This window comes from Chelonia mydas, chromosome 2, assembly GCF_015237465.2.
Source record: "Chelonia mydas isolate rCheMyd1 chromosome 2, rCheMyd1.pri.v2, whole genome shotgun sequence".
Lineage (NCBI taxonomy): Eukaryota > Metazoa > Chordata > Testudines > Cheloniidae > Chelonia > Chelonia mydas.
The window spans coordinates 182,479,685-182,498,126 of NC_057850.1; the positions used below are offsets into that span (position 1 = coordinate 182,479,685).

General features: G+C 40.6%; 1 protein-coding gene across 6 annotated transcripts in view; it reads left to right on the forward strand.

Annotated features, from left to right (window-relative positions):
- The window catches only part of KIF15 (kinesin family member 15), a 57,361-nt gene that overhangs the window by 36,864 nt on the left and 2,055 nt on the right, over positions 1-18,442 (forward strand). For 4 of the 6 annotated variants that reach the window (XM_037890229.2, XM_043540771.1, XM_043540772.1 and 1 more), the window contains 8 exons: positions 1,967-2,113; positions 3,251-3,355; positions 3,654-3,818; positions 4,403-4,512; positions 9,152-9,224; positions 10,913-10,950; positions 17,241-17,406; positions 18,185-18,316. In XM_037890229.2, coding sequence (XP_037746157.1) covers positions 1,967-2,113; positions 3,251-3,355; positions 3,654-3,818; positions 4,403-4,512; positions 9,152-9,224; positions 10,913-10,950; positions 17,241-17,406; positions 18,185-18,316 — 936 coding nt within the window. Of the gene's footprint in view, positions 1-1,966; positions 2,114-3,250; positions 3,356-3,653; positions 3,819-4,402; positions 4,513-9,151; positions 9,225-10,912; positions 10,951-15,504; positions 15,586-16,221; positions 17,407-18,184; positions 18,317-18,442 lie in introns of those variants that run through there. The other 2 variants (XM_037890231.2, XM_037890230.2) reach the window with 2 other exon arrangements.

Consider the following 18,442-nt stretch of genomic DNA (forward strand, 5'->3'; position numbering starts at 1 on the left):
TTCCTCTGCAAATAGATTTCCACTATGCGAGGGACCTAGGGAATAGTATAAGATTGCAGACTTCACTTTAGACTTAACTAATTTGGGGTCTATATTACCATGTCTTTGTGAGGTGAAAGCCAGAACTGAATTGCTTACTAAGCTGCAGACGGTCTAGGTACATTATCAGGCTCCAACTCGGGTATCTATAGGTAGTACGAAATGTAATTGTAAGGCAATAGGAAAAAACACTGAACTCTCGAACATACTTCTGAAACTGTGCAATATTTGGGTTATGTAAGTACAACTGGAAAACATGATTGTTTTAGCTTAAATTACACCCCAAAATAGTTATAATTAGGGCTGCAGATTTGTCACAGCACTTTTTATCAAAAATCATGGTGTAGTCATGGTAAATTTAGTAAAAGCCACAGGTTACTAAATTTACCTTGACTGCTCCCTGATTTTTTTTATTTAAAAAAATAAATGGTGTAACAAATGAAGTTCAGCACTACCTCTGAGGCCAGTTTTGTTATCGTCCTCACACCCAGGTGCACAACAAGATGGGAGATCCCCCTTCTCCCTTGGCTGGCTCTAAGTGGAGATCCAGCAGCCACCACTTCCTGCCTTACTGGACGTGCCCTAGAAAGCAGTGACGGCAGCCGCACAGCCAGGAACCTGCTGCCTGCACAGGAGATAATGGGATGGGGGCTCGCATCTCTGCCCAACTGAGGATGCCCCTGCCCAAGTCCAAATGCAGCAGTCTGGGAGGGGAGGCCCTGGGACTTTCTTTGAGCCCCGCAGCATTGGGAAGAGGGGCTGCAGTCCAGATTCCAGGTCTTCCACAGGGAAGAAAGGCACCAGGATCTGCAGGGTGGCATGGTACCTCTTGCTGTGCTCTCAGGGCTGCGCCTTCCTTCCCCAGCTGGGACCTCCTCTCCCCTCCCCCGGAAGAATCGAGGACCAGCCAGGACCTCTTCTTCCCCTCTCTCTCACCCCAGTGATGAGCCCAGGTGGGGGACACTTGTTAGGGTCAGTGAAGAGGGAGACAGGATCCTGAGACTGGGGAGGGGAACACGAGCTGAAACCACTAGGCCTGGGGGTTGAGAGGAAACCTGGCCCGCACTCACATGGAGGCGTCAGCAGCAGCTGTCTGAGCCTAGCTCTCTGCTTTGGGTATCGTGTCCTGGGCAGGCTAAACCTGAGTGACCCAATCAGCCAGGGAACAATGCCTATAGCCAGGGGGCTGCCCAGCCCTGCGGACAAATGTGGGGAGGGCTCATTTTCCAAACCCCTCCCCTCTGCGTTGGGCTGTCAACCCACCCATTTAGAACCTTCCTGTAGTAAGTCGCACACAGACAGAGTAGTCGTGGCCAAACTGAGAAAACATGGAATCAATGACTTTTGCTGCACCATGACAAACCTGCAGCTCTACTTATAATGGAAAACATTGACTAATATTTTAACTGTAACTTTAAAATGTCCTAATGTACCTTTGAAAACTTTGTTACAAAATTTTGCTCTGGGGCTAAGGTGCTGTGTATCAAGAATAGCCAAAATAAGAAGTTATCTTTAGGGATGAGTATTTACGTAAGTTCTGACTTTATTTAAACCAGTGTTTCTCAAACTTCAGGTTGGGATCCCTCAGGGGGTCACAAGGGTATTACATGGGGGGTTGCAAGCTGTCAGCCTCCACCCCAAGCCCCGCTTTGCCTCCAGCATTTATAATCGTGTTAAATATATAAAAAAGTGTTTTTAATTTATATGGGGGGGTCACACTCAGAGGCTTGCTTTGTGAAAGGGGTCACCAGTACAGAAGTTTGAGAACCAACTTTTAAACAATTTAAACAAAAAAAAAAGGTAGAGGGAAGCAGACTCTTGTAATTAATAAACCATTACTGTACACCACTTTACTACTCCAAAGCAGGTATTTTATTTCTATTTATTTCACTGCTCTTACTTTTGTTTGTCCATTTAAATAAAACAGAGCGAACTCCTGTATGAAGACCTGAACCATACCACTGAGCAGCTAAGCAAGTTAACAGAGGCTTCTAAAAAACATGAAATATTACTTCAGTGTGCACAAGAAGACTTAGTAAAGAAAGAATCTTTAATTCAGGAACTTAAGGAACAGGTAAAATGTAGGAAGTTTCTCCTAAAGAGTCCGCTATTCATTTTTTTGAGAGACTTACATCGTACATGGCCACCTACACACTCCTCCCTAACTGGTTGCTTTTTGTTAATCTATTTCTCACTGCATTGGACAGTGGTAATTTAAAGAATTTTGAACGAAGGCCTGGATACGCTTTACAACCTTGCTAATGGGGAGTCCCAAGCTAGCACAAGTGTTAATTCTGAAGATTTTGATTTTACGTGAGTGGAAATAAAGGCAAAGCAACCTGAGGTCTGAGCAATACAAAACGGGGTTTTCTTTTTCCTCCTAGTCATATGTGGTAGTTTGTTTGTGGATAGTATCATGGGGGTAACTGATGAGCTGTCTAAATGATACAAAGTAAGAGGACTGATTTGAAGTCACCCCTAATATCTTTTGGAATACAAATATCCATCTATCTTAGGGTACATCTATGCTGCATGCTCCTTACAGCAGTGTGCAGAATACATACACTGCACACTCCCCTAACACTGGTATAAGTAGTAATGTAGATAGTGAGGCACTGCTTAGGTGAGTAAAGAGACACGAGCACTCTCTATGTACTTTGTACGGCTTTCCATACGCCCAGTCAGTGCTTTCCCCATCTACACTGCAATGTCCTGCTGGAGCCTTTCCCCACCTCAGGGAAAGACTCTGGCAATAGAGAGAGGCTCTGGCAGGAGGAGGCAGTAGGGAAAGGCTCTGGAAGCTCCCCACTGCCAGAGCATTTCCCCGCTGCCTTCCCCTGCCAGAGCCTTTCACTGACATATGTAACTACGCACCACAGCTTGATTTTCATTGTGTCGTGTACATACCCTAAGTAGAGTGAGGCTGAATGCTAGCCAAAAAGAAGCCGATTAGCTGCTAACATAGTACCTTGTTTAAATGTTTTTAAATAGTGTTTGCTTGACAACAAGGGAACAAGACCATAGGTACAGTAAATGTGGAAGAACTGTTGATATGATAAAACAGTGTGTGAAGTCTAAAATATTTAAGTACTCAGAATATATAGAGTAAACTTGCATACTTACAAAGTACTAGTTTTTGCTTTAATTCTTTCAACATTCTGTGAACTTAAAGTGCCAACTTTGAATTTTAATTGATTGGGTTTTATAACAGCTGGACAAAAAAACAGAAGAACTGGAAAAGAGGAAGAGTGACTATGAACTAAAAATGCAACAATTAGACTGTTTTGTGGACTCTGCTGCAATAGCACTGCCACGGGTATAGTATTTCATTTTAATGATATACTGTAGTTTACTTCACTGAAGACGCAAAGCAATACATATATGTAGGTGGGAGGGGCGGGGTGGGACATCTTTAGACTGGGTACAGAAATAGTGACAGTATATTGAAAAGAGTTGTATAGTCTGTGAAATCCTATTTCTCTTTTGTAAGGTAAACAGCATTATTAAAGTTTGTCTCCTAGTTACACAGCATTAACAAGTAAAACCTTTTAATATATACTTATGCAGTATAGGGAAGACTCCCCCTTCTCAGTATGACTGTTTTTACCTATCAGAGTCCAAAAACTCCCCCTAATTTTGGTGTAAATCTGGCAAAATTCCTGGAAACTCAGGAGCAGGAAATAGCAGATCGGAGAGCTTCTGCAATTACTCTGGAGCATCTTGTATCTGAATTAAATAAAGAAAGAACCGCTAAAAATGATGAAATCCTAAGGCTAAAGGTAATGTGAAATGAACAGAAAAGGTATTTTTAAGGTTAAAGTTAATATGAAATGTATAGACTATCCTAGTGGGTTGGTGTTTGGCACTCTGCACTGCCATGCAGGAAACCTTCTCTTGATCATCTCCTTTCCTGGGCTGGTAGCATTCTAAATAAGCTGATTGAACTGATTGAAAAAACTGATTGAAAAAAGATGGTCTCTTGTATCACTTTGTTGCAATCTCTGTTGCTGATATACCAGCAATAGTGGCTTTCTGCAAAGCAAGTTTTGTTCACGCTTTTGGGTATGGGATCCATAGATGCAGTTTGACTTCTCTATGGGGGGGCAGCTCCAGTCCGGCCAACGGGGCTGGGTGTGGAGTGGGAGGGGTAAATTCCATGCCTGCCTGAGGCTTGCCATTTGGGGTGAAGGGGCAACCCCTGCTCCCCAAATTATGCTCATGATAGGATCTTGACAAAGAATTTCTTATGTCTTTCATTGAACAGTTTCAGAATATTTGTTCCTTCTGTACTTTATTTACTTGGAAATGAAAATAAGAATTGTGGTGTAGTGTTCAAATAACATGTTTTTCTTGCTTGGTTTAGGGACAGTTATGTGAACTGGAAAACCTGCGCCTGGAAATGCAGATGTTAACTGAGAATAATAGGAACCTACAGAGCCAGCTTGAAGAGTATCAGAGAGAAAGGAAAAACTGGTAAAAAGCTGTCCTAACCCTTAGGTGATAATGTTAACTAAATTGTAATTCTTTGTCTTTTACTGCAGGTATGATATTACACATACTGTATCAGAACTAGTTAAACTAAGATGACTCAATTAAACCTATTTTTATAGAAATGCTTTAATGGCCAGTAAATAGTATTGCCTTTGAAATTACAAATGATTACAGTACAAAAATTAAGTTATAAAAGAAATAAGTTAATAACTCCTAACTATCTATTCGTGCAGCTTTTAACTGGGAAAAGTAATAGAATATAAACATTATGGTTAGGCAAAAATTTTTTTTTTTTTTTTAAAGGAATTAGGCAGGCATAGATAATACTGAAGGGGGTTTATTTACAGTACTGGGAAGACGGATAAACAGCTTCAAAAGTGTAATGTTACAATGACCAATTATATACCTTTCTTTTATTACTTTATTTGCATTTATTTGTATATACAGAGACAGACATTGTTATGAGTCAAGAGAGAACTCTGAACAAAGATAAAAATAGGAACAGTATGTACCTATAGAGGTCATCCTGATTACATCTAGTATCTATGGCTACCTTGTGGGGGAAAGAGGCAGAGTGCAGGGGTGGGGTGGGGATGAGTGCTTACAGATATTCGGTGAGCTGTGAAGGGAGGGTTTGTTCTGTTCTAAGAGCTGAGTTACTGGGCGGACATTTGACCGTATAAGTTTATTAAGTGTTTACAGTTGTCAGTGTCCTTGGGCTACTGAAGCATTCCTGCTTGATCTGCGGTTTCTGTCTTAGCTGTTAGCTAAATCTTAACTTTTGCCTGACAGTTCCCTCCTGTTGATATATTGAATTTTTAGGTGAGATAAAGTTAATACTTTAAATCCTTTGATATACATGATTTGTTTTAGGGTTGCTTGGGAGGCGGGAGGGAGAGGGGAATTGGGGGAAGGGGGTAAAGGTAGGAAACATAGTAAGATTTTTAAGCATGTGTTTAAAGTACTCATACATGACCAGAGAGGTTAGTGTAACAGATATAGAAGCAGCAGCAGCTGTTGTTTGGACCAGGAGACTGGGCTGTAGGATGCATTATGAACAGGATTTTTTAGTTGGGTGATGGTTTGATTGGAGAGCTGGATTTCAATGCGACCTGTGGTGACATGGTTATGAACGGTGGTAGACGCAGCAGCTAGGACTGTTTTGAGAAGTAGCTTTTTGGGCAGTTGAAACGGTGTATTGTTTAGGTATAGGTTGTTATATTATTGAGGAGCTATTGTTGTTTTAGTTTTATTTTATTATAATACTGAGAAGCAAGCTTATCCTTGCCTTGTATGCAGCCCACGATCAGTCCCCAATTACCGGCTTTATTCCCCAAGGCTTCTTGGGCGGCTTTTTTTAAACTCAGTGCAGGCACAGGTTATATTACATATATTATGTTTATTACAATCCCCTTCTCTAATCTTCCTTTTGTTTGACCAGACCACCACAACACACTGTCCATTGTACTTATACCCTCATTTCATTCATTTTTGCCATTGTTTTTTTTAATTATGGTGTTTAATTTTATTTAAAAAAAAAAAAGTCTCCCTCCTGTAGAGGGCATCATTGATGTGCCCCAGAGCCAGTCAGTAAGTCTTCCTCCCGTAGAGGGTATCATTGGTGCACTCTGGGGCATGCCAGCGAGTCCCCCTCCTGTAGAGGGAATTGTTGACGCATTCTGGGGCAACTCATAGGACATTGTATTCCAGCTTCCTGAAACCCACCTAAGCGGCGCTTCAAGGGAGACCGACTGAGCACACCCTTGTATTCAGTCTACTGCAGCACACATTCTGGTGCTCAGTACCTGGCGATGTAGCCTTCCCCTACAGTGATCCCTGCACTCCAAAACCTGGCAGTGCAGCCTTCACCTCCAGCAATCCCTGCACCCCAAAAACTTGGCTACAAACACATTTCCGTTCAGTCCTCTTGTTTGTGCGTCCTAGATGTGGTCCGTATTAAAAAAGGGGTGCGAAGGGGTGTCTCGGGGAGTCCCAACCAAGGTGTGCACTAGAGGTGGTAAGTAAAAGGGTACTCACCTCTATCCCTGGTTGAGAGAAACTCTCTGAGGATTCCTGATCACACCCTGCTTGCTGCGACAAAACTGTTAGGCAAAAAGATTCTTTTTCCCAAGAATTAGGCAGGCACAGACAATACTGAAGGTACCTGGAAGACTGATAAACAGTTTCAAAACTGTAGTGCTACAATAACCAATTTTATATCTTTCTTTTATTACTTTATTTGTATTTATTTGTGTATACAAAAACAAACATTGTTACAAGTCAAAAAATAACTCTAAACAAAAATAAAGATAAAAACAGTACATACATATAAAGGTCATCCTAATTACATCAAGTATCTATGGCTACCTTGCGGGGGAAAGAAGCGAGGTGAGGGGGTAGGGATAAGTGCTTACAGATATTCGGTGGGCTGTAAAGGGAGGGTTTGTTCTGTTCTAAAAGCTAACTTACTAAGCAAACATTTAACCATATAAGTTTATTAAGTGTTTACAGTTGTCAGTGTCCTTAGGCTACTAAAGCATTCCTGCTTAATCTGCGGTTTCTGTTTTAGCTGCTAGCTAAATCTTAACTTTTGCCTAACACTATCCATATTAAGAAAAATAGACAAACTGAAATGCTGTGCCAGTGAAATCAGTTGGAGTTTTGCCATTGTCTTAAATGGAGTCAGGATTCCACACCTCATCTTTGAGAGTAAGAAACATAACTGTTTCTATGCTTTGTGCAAAATAGAAAGATGACTGATGAAAAGACTTCAAACTGGTGCATACCCTTAGATTATAAAAAGTATGATCTTTGTCTGAATCTGCAGGCTAAGTTCTTGGTTTTGGATATTTTTTTTTTTCCCCAAATCTTCATTTGTTCTGGTGTTTTTCTGTTTGATGAACTCCCTAGAGGGTTTACAAAGTGTTAAATATGAAGTTATTTTGAAGCATAAATCAGTGTAATATGAGGTTTTGTTACTACTAATTATAAATCACCTAAGGGAAAATCTTAATGTAATAAAAGGACAAGTCAGATACAAAGGTGTGGCACCTTACAACTGGATATAAGGTAGGACCTGAATCCACCTTTCCATTAGAAAGCATTGAAAATTATAATATTACAAAGTTTTTCTAATTTAAATTCTGTAATTGACAAATGTTCATGGCAAAAATACTAAAACGGTGACAAGTAGTTCTAGAAGTGTCTTTGAATATTTTAGATATATTTTCACATAAAAAACTAGAACATTATTAAGGTTGCAAAGTCAAGAACTTAAAAGTTAGGAAATCCCAGAATTAAGGATGCCTGTGCAACCTTAATTCAGTTCCCTTGTGCCGATGTATTAGGATACCATTTTTCTATTATATACTGTTTTTTTCACAGGACCCCAGCCTCATTCGGTGCACACTTAATGAGCAGTTGTTCAATATTTTGTTTCCCCATTTTGCAATGTGGGGTCCCATGCCTGATTTACTGCGCACTATTCAAACCTGGCTCTGAAGATAGATTTATTAATTTCCTCATGGGCTTTTCTGTGGTGCTCATCACTATATAGTATCTGGTTGCTTCATAAACATTAATTTATTTTCACAACATCCCTTTGTGTGTTGAGAGGGCATTATCATCCCCATTTTACAGATAGGGAGCTGAGGCTCAAAGAGAGAGGTCAAATACCAACTAATTTTGGGTGCCCAACATGAGACACTTGGACGTGATTTTTCAAAGTATGTAGCATTTAATATATTCAAACCTTGGCTCCCATTGACTTTAACTGCAGCTGCTAGCACTCAGCACTTCTGCAAATCAGATCACAGGGTCTGGAATCAGACACCCAGAAAATAAGGAATATATAAGAAACTTTTCACAAGAGGTCAGTAACTTGACTAGCATCACACAGGGAGTCTGTGGCAGGGATGAAATTTAGATTTCCAGGGCAGGATTCAATTGCCTCCCCAGTGAGACAATCCTTTCTCTTCCTGTACACATCTTCTGCAGCCTGAATAATAGGCCTTGCTACCAGCTCTGCCTATAGTATATGTATGTCTTCTCACATAGTTTTTCTAATATATTAAAGATAATCACAAGTGACTCATGAAAGGAAAATAAACCCACTTCTTTGCTTTCTGATAGTTTAGCTTTTCTTCCAACTGTTTCTTGAGAGTTTTTGTTATCACCTGTTAAACTCAAACAAGTCTCTAAATATTCTGAATAAAAATAATTTCCTCTTAACTGAGCAAAACCATTGAGTTCTCTTAGGGGGGAGTTGTTTTCTGCAATCCATAGGGTGTATCAAAATTGTCAGCTAAAAATACTTACTTGAAACCCTGAGGTTTATTATTAAGCTCTGTATTCGACACTTCTGTTCTTAAACCAACACCAAATTGAACTTTTTTAAAATGTTTTATTTCTCTGCATGTAGCAAAAATCTTTCTTTTGGAGAGAGTGTATTTTTGGTAACTATAAAAGTTTAAACTGCTTCCAGAACTATATTTTGTGATACATGGTAATCACTCTGAGCAAGCGTTAAGAATATTACAAGTATTACTAGTACAACTCTTGTGTTATAAATGGTTCCCTTTGCACATAAGAAAGATGGATTCTCATTCTTGAACTTCTACAGTGGTCACAAGCACTCTGACATTCAACACCTAAAAGAGAGAGAGAAGGAAATTGCTGAAGAGAGACTAGCAAAGGTATTATATCTTTTTATATTATGTTCAGTTGTTTTGCTGGTTGTAAATGTTGTTGGTCATGTTTTGTTTCCTATCAGTGCAAAATTTATAATTCTCATGAATTCTAAAGGATACTCGATCTAATTCTAATCTATCCTTGCTTTTACACTGGTTTAACTTAATTGAATTCAACAACAGTAATGATAATTTACAGCAGAATGAGACCCAGTGAGCCTGAGTCATCTTCACCGGGACATAGACTCCATGTGTACACTTACTGGGTATTGGCTGCTGTGATCGATGTAGCGGTGGCCGATTAGCGGATCTAGTGAAGATTGGCTAAATCAACCACAGAGCATTCTCCAGTCAACTCAGGTATTCCACCGGAATTAGAGGAGTAAAGTAAGTCGATGGGAGAGCATTGTGCATAGATCGTGGCAGTGTCGATCCCCAGTAAGTGTAGACATGGTCTCCATGTCCCAGTGAAGATGAATCAAGCTCACTGGGTCTCATTCACCTCTCTTACTCTGCTGTAAATCATCATTACTAGGGCCCTACCAAAGTCACAGTCCATTTTGGTCAGTTTCACGGTCATAGGATTTTAAAAATTGTTAATTTCATTATTGCAGCTATTTAAGTCTGAAATTTCAGTGTTGTAATTATAGGGATCCTGAACCAAAAAGGAGCTGTGATAAGTGGGGTTGCAAGGTTACTGTGGGGCGGGAGGGTTGTAGTACTGCTAGCCTTACTTCTGCACTGCTGCTGGTGGCGGCGCTGCATTCAGAGCTGAGCGACTGGAGAGCGGTGGCTGCTGGCTGGGAGCCCAGCTCTGAAGGTATGGTATTGCCACGCTTCTATACTGATGCTGGCAGGGTGCTGCCTTCATAGCTGGGCTCCTGGCCAACAGCCGTCGCTCTCTGGCCACCCAGCTCTGAAGGCAGCGCAGAAGTAAGGGTGGCAATAACATGACCCCTCTGCAACTCTCTTTTGGGTCAGGACCCCCAGTTTGAGAATCGCTGGTCTTCCCCTGTGAAATCTGTACAGTTAGGGTAAAAGCACACAAAAGACCAGATTTCATGGGCGGGGGAGACCAGATTTCATGGTTCTTGATGTGTTTTTCATGGCCGTGAATTTGGTAGGACCCTAATCATTACTGTTGTTGAATTCAATCATGTTAAACCAGTGTAAAAGCAATGATAGATTTGAATCAGGCCCAGTATCCTTTAGAATTCACTAGAATTATAAATTTTGCATCGATATGAAACAGAACAAAAGATGTAGCTGGAGTAGCATGATTTAGGTTGACTTGCACCATAGTGGAGACAAGACCGGAGTTGCAGCTTGTACCACTTTCCTCTCCTGAGGTTTCTGCCCAAAGAAAGCAATATTTAAGTTACAGTGGAGACTGTTCATGGCATCTGCTGAGTGAGCCCTGGCTATGCACTTCCCAGACAGTGCAGCCCAGTCTTACAGCTGCACTGGCTGGTTGTGGGTCATCCAGTGGAGGGATTATGTTTACATAACAAGGACACCATACCTCTTAGTAGTCAGCGATGAATGTTGGTAATATTAGCCACAGTAGTGTTACAGGATTATTTCAGTGTTAGAAAAGACTAAGAAGCTTGCTGTTAAATAATCAATTGTATATAAATGCTGTTATAACTTCTAAATTTTACTGATGTAACACTTCCTATTTTAAACCTTTTCAGGATAAAGCGATGGAAGAAATACTGAAAATTAGATCAGAGTAAGTTAAATATTTTTCATCACCCTGAAAACTGGATCACAAAAGCTGTTTTAAATACTGAAAATAATTTACTTATATCTTAAAAGACATTATTTTCCAACTAACATTGAAGATCTGAACAAAAAAACTTAAAACCAGAAATCCTGTTTACCTTTTAAAATAAACATTCAGTTCTTAGCATTTTTCATCAGTAGGTGGCAGTACTAGTTTCTACATTTGATACAAAAAGCTACTGTCTAGGTAAAGTGCTCTGAAATATGCTGAAACTGCATGAGGTTCTCTGAGTATGTGTCCTTGTGGATTCCACTGTAAGGCATGCATGCACATCATGCATGTGAGCTCAGGATCTCTTGCATAGCCATGTCGGTTGGGACCATGGCATGTATCCTGTGTTTCCTTGTGGTTCCCATGCAGGGGTATAAAGGACAGAGTGGCCTCGACACTCCCTCAGTTCCCTTACCCACCTGTGGCAGCAAGGTGAAATCCCAACTGTGTCCAATCTGCTCAGGCTTTGTCTAAGCTCCAAAGTTGTGAAAAGTATTTTTTAAGTTCTTCCTTTTAGTTGACTGTTCCAAAAAACAAAACAAAAATGGAAGAGATGACAAGGGAAACACACACATCCCATCCCTCCCCATCCCTTTGCACCAGGGCAAAGTTGTACAGCTATTTAAAATGGTGGACTCTAAGCCCTCTGTACAGTGGCCTGATGCCCGTATATATGGGTATAGCAGGTGTGTTTTCTTCCTCAGGGAAGCTCACCTCCGTAAAATATGCTCCATCTGCTGCTGCATCTCCTCCCACACATGGAAATCCAGGGATGTGAAGCTCAAATAGCATCTCTTGGAGCAATCCATGAAGATCCCCTAGGTCTGAGGCTAAGAAAGTGGAGAGACTTCTGCCTCCCCTTGACACTGAGCCCCCTTCTGGCACTGATCCGGCACGGGCTGATGATCCATTCCTACCTAGGTTTGCTTTTGAGGATCCACTCTCTCCTTTCATTCACCACCATCTTCGCTGCAACTGTGTCAGATGGCACTGTTGTTCCCAGAGGAGGAGTTCTCCCTCTTTCCAGGCCTCTCATTTCCTGACTCCACCAGAGAGACTGTAACAACGCCCTAGGATATGCCCTAAGAACACTTAGTCCTGTGGGCCCCTGTAAGACTGGTAGTGGATAGGCCACCCACAATCTGCCACTGTGACCTTTCTGGTCATAGTGGGATCCACCATTCCACCAGTTCTGCAGTCATAGCCTATCACATATCTTCATGAGGAGAATATCCTGGTCCCCCTCAGCATAACTATAGCAAGGGCCTCCTCACCAGAATCAGAGGAGCAACCAGGAAATCTGACAGGACAGGCCTGGGAAACGCTCCAGACTCCTTCCCTGCCCAAAGAACCACGGGCTACTGTGTGCCTTGCCAATCCCACTAATCGCCAGAGTGATTGCCAAAGCCAGACGAGATCGAGCCAACCTCATACTCATAGCTCTCTACAGGCGGAGGCAGTTCTGGCTGATGGACTTCCTGCATGTCAGCACAGCTTCGAATCAGTGAAGGGAACAAGGGACAAATATTCCATCCAGACGTGGTGACTGTACAGCTGATTGGCTGAGTACCTTGGAAAACGACTGCTTTTCGCATGTTCAGGAGATCCTAGCGTGAAACAGTCCACAAGGAAGACTTACTCCTTCAAGTGGAAGAGGTTTTCTATATGTATGACACATCACCTAGTGTCAAAGCAGGCCTCAGCACCTAAAATTCTGGATTATTTACTGCGTTGAAAACATTCCAGACTATCCTTCAATTTGATCATCTGGTGCAATATCAGTTTATCAGCTTCTGATGTAGTCACTTTCCTATTAAAGGTATTGACGTTTCTTAAGGGCCTTATTCATGCTTATTCCACCAGTAACAGACTCAGCCCAGCATGAAACCTCAGGGCCTCCTAAAGCTGATGGGGCTGTCCTTTGAGCCCTCTCACCATCTGACCCTTAAAATAGTCTTTCTGATTGCTATCATCTCAGCCAGGAGAATGAGTGAGCTTCAGGTGCTCATGGCAGAACCTCCATAACCTCATTCCACAAGGACAGAGGAGTTCTGAGACCTCATGCAAAGCTAATCTCAATGTAGTGTCTGATTTTCATGTAAATCCTGCAATCTCTATTCTTCCCTAAGTCACACCCAGGGAGAAGAAACTGAACACTTCAGACATATCTCATGCCCTTTAGTTACTACGTTGACCCGACTAAATCTTTTCAACTGTCCACATGCCTGTTTGTAGCAATAACTGGCCATTCTAAAGACCTGGCCATTTCATATCAATGACTACATGGATAACCATCACCTGTGTTACCTGTTGGCGAATAAACTGCCCTCTCTGTCCGTCAAGGCCCCCTCTACCAGAGCTCAGGCAAATTTCTCAGCCTATTTCCAAACATGCTGACATCCAAAATCTGCTAGGCTGCTTATGTGGCGCAATCTGTTTACATTTGTAAAGCATTGTGCACTGTATTTGGCTACTAGGTCCAATGCCTCGTTGAAAAGAGCTATACACACCAGTCTTTGTTTTGATGCAGCTAGCATTCCTCATTCTCAACATCCTGAAGAAGATACTGCTTGCCCGTCACCTACAGTGGCATCCACGCTGCCATATACTTGGAGAAGAAAGTACAACTGCTTACCCTATAGTAACAGATTTTTCAGGATGTTGTAGTCAGTGTGGATCCCACAACCCACCCTCCATTCCCACTTTCAAGGTCCTCAGCTAACATAGGTTTCAAATTGTGAGGGAAATGAGGGAGAGTCAAGGCCACTCTGCTCTTTATGCCATCACATAGACCCAACGGACACAACTCTGAAAAAGAATCTGATCTCACCTACATGGACACTTGCATACTTACAGTGGCATACACACTGACTCCAACATCTCAAAGAACTACAGTTATGATAGGATAAGTAACTGTGGTTTTTCTGTTCATTTGTAAGACTTTTCAAAGCCAATTTGATTCAGAAAAGAGGGCCAGTCCTATGAAGAAGCATAAAATGTATGTGAGTAGCCCCACTGATCTTAATGGGATTGTGCATATGAGAAAGTGGTTGCAGCATGGGCCTTAGATTTATTTTTTGAAAAAGCTTATCACTTATTAGAGAGACTCCTGTTAAAATTAATATTTTATTTTAGTTTATTGCTTGAATTAAAACAATACATTAGATTTAAAACTGAAGAATTTTAAAAATCTAACTTTTCACCATTTATTTATTTATTTAATTTTATTTATTTATTTATTTAACTTTTGCCCTTCAGTCAGCTTGAATGATGAAAATAAACAATTTACTATGCATCAGGCGAAGTGGGTATTCACCCACGAAAGCTTATGCTCCAATACGTTTGTTAGTCTATAAGGTGCCACAGGACTCTTTGCCGCTTTTACAGATCCAGACTAACACAGCTACCCCTCTGATAATTTACTGTTTGAGTGCCATTAGATTGCCCTATGCCATATAAATATGGGGGGAGCCATATTTAGTCTCTGCTAGAAATTCACCAGTATATGCTGCATATTGGGCAGACAGTAGTCAAGACTGGATGGATGGATTGGTCTTGAAATAGTGCTGATATTATCATTGGCTAATCCGTGTCACTTCAAATACTCATGCAATAACAGTGCTGCAGTAGTTAGACGATGAACCCTGCAGGGGCATATTTTCCATGCAAATAAAACTTGTAAAAAATGGAAACGATTTTTAGTTTAGTCATTAATTATTAAAACCTGTCTTTAAAAACTAAATTTTGGACTGAACTACCAGACAGTTTCCCTTTTTAATTGTAAGCAGGAATTTTTTGTTATCCTCAAAATGTATTATTTTTCAAATAACTGTTTTCAAGTTTGCCTAAATATTCTTCAAAATCTGCTTTAACTGAGCAGAGCCCATGTGAACAAAGAAAGAGAGAGGTTCCAAGAGTTGGATCAGTGTCAAAGTAACACTGCTGGTGTGAGAAACCAATAGGGTTGCTTCATTGAATGTTCATATCTTAAGTCTTTAGTGCTAGAAATGAATATACCTTTAGAAAGATGGAAAATTAAGCTTTCCAGTAATGTGTATAGCATTTGTTCCTAGCCTTGATGGCATGTTAGATATTGCACATTACATTCACATCAGCATTCTGATTACCATCAAACTTTTCCCTGCGCACTCGCGCGCACACACACCACGTGGAATCACTGCTGTTCATCATCTAAAATCTTGCAAATGGTGTGAACCATTAATCTCCAATTTTAGGAATTTGAGACTATTGGCTTCTCCTGTGATGTCAGAATTCAAATAGCGGGAGTGGGAGCGAAGCAAAATTCTAAACAGAATAAGCTGATTTTAAACCATGCATCACCTCACGTTTTTGTCAGTATTTGCTGTTGAACGTTATATAGTACTTCTAGTATGTCTGTTTAGCTTGGTTTTATTTTCTCATGTGTCCATCACCACAGTAGTTTGGTGCTGCTTAGAGTTTAAATATTAAAGTCAGTATTTGTATCACTTCTGTGGTTTCTTCTTCCAGCAAAGCCCCATGCAGCCTGCTGTCATCAGCAGTTCCTTTTTTACATTCAAGAAGAGTGTCAGTGGGCCAAAAGAATTAAAGGTGACTGGCAAAGAATTTTTTTAAAATGGGTTAGGGTTGGGGTTTTTTTTTTTTTTTTTTTCTGTTTATAGATAAAGATGACGTGAATATAGATTTTTTTTTTTCCCTAATTGATTTTTTTAACCTTGCAAATATAGAGAATGTCAAATCTGGAATTCCCTGGCTTAGCTAGAGGATTTCTTGGGTGGGTGAGTGTCTCGGAATGTGTACTGTGAGTATTTGCACATAAATTGAAGAGGCAAAATGCTGAATCCTTAATAAAGACAACTTGTGTCCCACATGTTCATTAAGCACTAGATTTAAATAAGTGTTTTAACCAGTCAGACAAAAATTCTCGTCTCCCCAATGCTCAGCTGACTGCTTTTAATCTTATCTCTTGTTGTGTCATATTTTACTAGTGCTCTGGTCTCCAAACAGTTTTCTAGAGTAGAAAAGACCTGAATTACTAATGTAAAAAGCAAGGTGGGATGGGAGGAATCACTTTTTCCAACAAACCTTTAGGCCATTTTTATTGCAACATAAAAAAGCAATAAGGCTATGAGGCCTGTTTTTTTCCAGCTTTGCAAGTTCTCTTTTAAGTGGCGAAAATATCAGACAAAAAATATATGGTCTATTGTTGTCTCTTCTCACCTTTAGGCCTTTTGTTGCTCCTCTTGAATGTGGAAACAGGACCTGCTTTTTGCAGCAGCGCTGGTACTCAGTCTCTCAAACTTCTGGGGAGGAAAAATGGAAGTAAAACATGAATAGGTTCACAAGTGTATATTCATTAACAGTGGAAATACTGGCAACACATATGTTTTAAGATCTTACACTTCATAACCTGCCAGGGCTAGAAACATTTTGGCAGAGCAAAAGGTTTCCTGAGCACTGCTCCTGGTCTTGTGATCGAGAAAAAGAATGTTCAAAGCATCACTATGAGCAGTACAGGCTGAATTAATTGTGAGAGAAAATTCTATATGTAAAGAGATATTCACCATTAAGTAATCAAATATAGTAGTAATATAATCTTCATATAAGAGAATCTGAGTTCACCTTCTGAGTGCTGAATTTTTGTGGGTGAAGTGCACTGTAGGAAGTTCTTGTAGGCTAGGATTCCATTTCCAATTTCATTAGCTTAGTTGAGAGAGTTGGAAATTTAAGCTTGAAATGGAACACTTCTGCCCGGCATTGAATCCCAAGTGAAGGGCACTAGCTAGGGTATGTCTATACTGCAAATAGACACTACAGCTGGCTCGTGACGCTGACTCAGGCTCCCAGGGCTCAGGCTAAGGGGCTGTTTAATTGCTGTGTAGATGTTCAGGCTCAGGCTGCAGTCCGAGCTCTGGGGCCCTCCCACCTTGCAGGGTCCTAGAGTGTGCTCTTCAGCCCAAGTCTGAATAGCTCCACCACAATTAAACAGACTCTTAGCGCAAGCCCAAGTCAGCTGGAACAGCCCAGCCACAGCTTTTTTATTGCAGCGTAGACATACCCTTAAAAGATTGGGCAATTTAAGATGGTGGTTATGTACCAATGTTAAACAGTGCCTATTAACAGATACCAGGGCATGTATGCCAAAAGGACCTTTTAATAACAGAATGCGATGGGATATAGAGGAGTGATGTAAATGCATTAACATGGTTAATTTGAAGTGTTTTGTAATACTTTTATATCTGCAGATTAGCAGAGACCAAAAATGCCCTTAAGAGTACAGAGAGTGCCTATCTTGAAATGACCATGGAAATAGAACGAACAAGAGCTTTGGAGTCAAAAACATTCCAGGAAAAAGAAGAAATGAGATCAAAACTGGAAGAAACCTGTGAAGAGAGAGACAAAATTGAAAAGGTTATAAACAACATGTGTGACTTCCTTTCACTAATTGTATCCACTAGAACCTCACAGATTGGGAGACAAACCCATGATAAATAGTCAATATTGTGAATTAGCCAGAAAACAGTAAAGGAATCAAGGACTGCCTCCCAAAATGTAGCTTTTTATTTTATAGATTATTTTTATTTCAACTGTATTTCGTAGTGTAGTAATCAAATGCCAAGGGGAGTTCTATGCAGAGATGTGATCTGAAATGCAGATCAGCCAACTATACTTTTCCACTAGAGAAATCTAGTCTAGTAGCCAATGAGAGTGAGGAACAAGTAGGTGTCAATTGGTAGATGGACCCACAGGTATGCTATATGCTACAACAAACTTAAATATAGTAGAACCTCAGAGTTATGAACACCAGCGTTACGAACTGACCAGTCAACCACATGCCTCATTTGGAACCGGATGTACGCAATCAGACAGCAGCAGGCAAAGAAAAAGTAAATACTGTACAGTACTGTGTTAAACATAAACTACTAAAAAAGGGGGGGGAAAGCAGCGTTTTTCTTCTGCATAGTAAAGTGTCAAAGCTGTATTAAGTCAATGTTCAGTTGTAAACTTTTGAAAGAACCATGTTTTGTTCAGAGTTATGAACAACCTCCATTCCTGAGGTGTACTTACGAACACTGAACTCTGAGGTTCTACTGTAGCAGTATTGCCAATTTCAAAAGAAACAGCTTTCTTAAAATCTGAACACGTCAAAAAAAGACAGAGTTGTATTTAATTTGTTATTTAATTACAGGAGATGGACTTGCTAAGGAAGCAAGTAGAGTTTCTCGCTGTGGAGAACGGGAAGTTAGTAGGTCACCAAAACCTAAACCAGAAGATTCAGTATCTTGTGAAACTGAAGAAAGATTATGCCAAACTTACTGAGGTATGTGTCCCAGAGATTAGAATACAGATTAAATAAATGATCTGTGGTAGAACAGAAAGCAAAAGCTTGATCAGGAGACTAGAATTCTCATTGCTCTATGTAAGTATACCTGGCATCCCACAATTC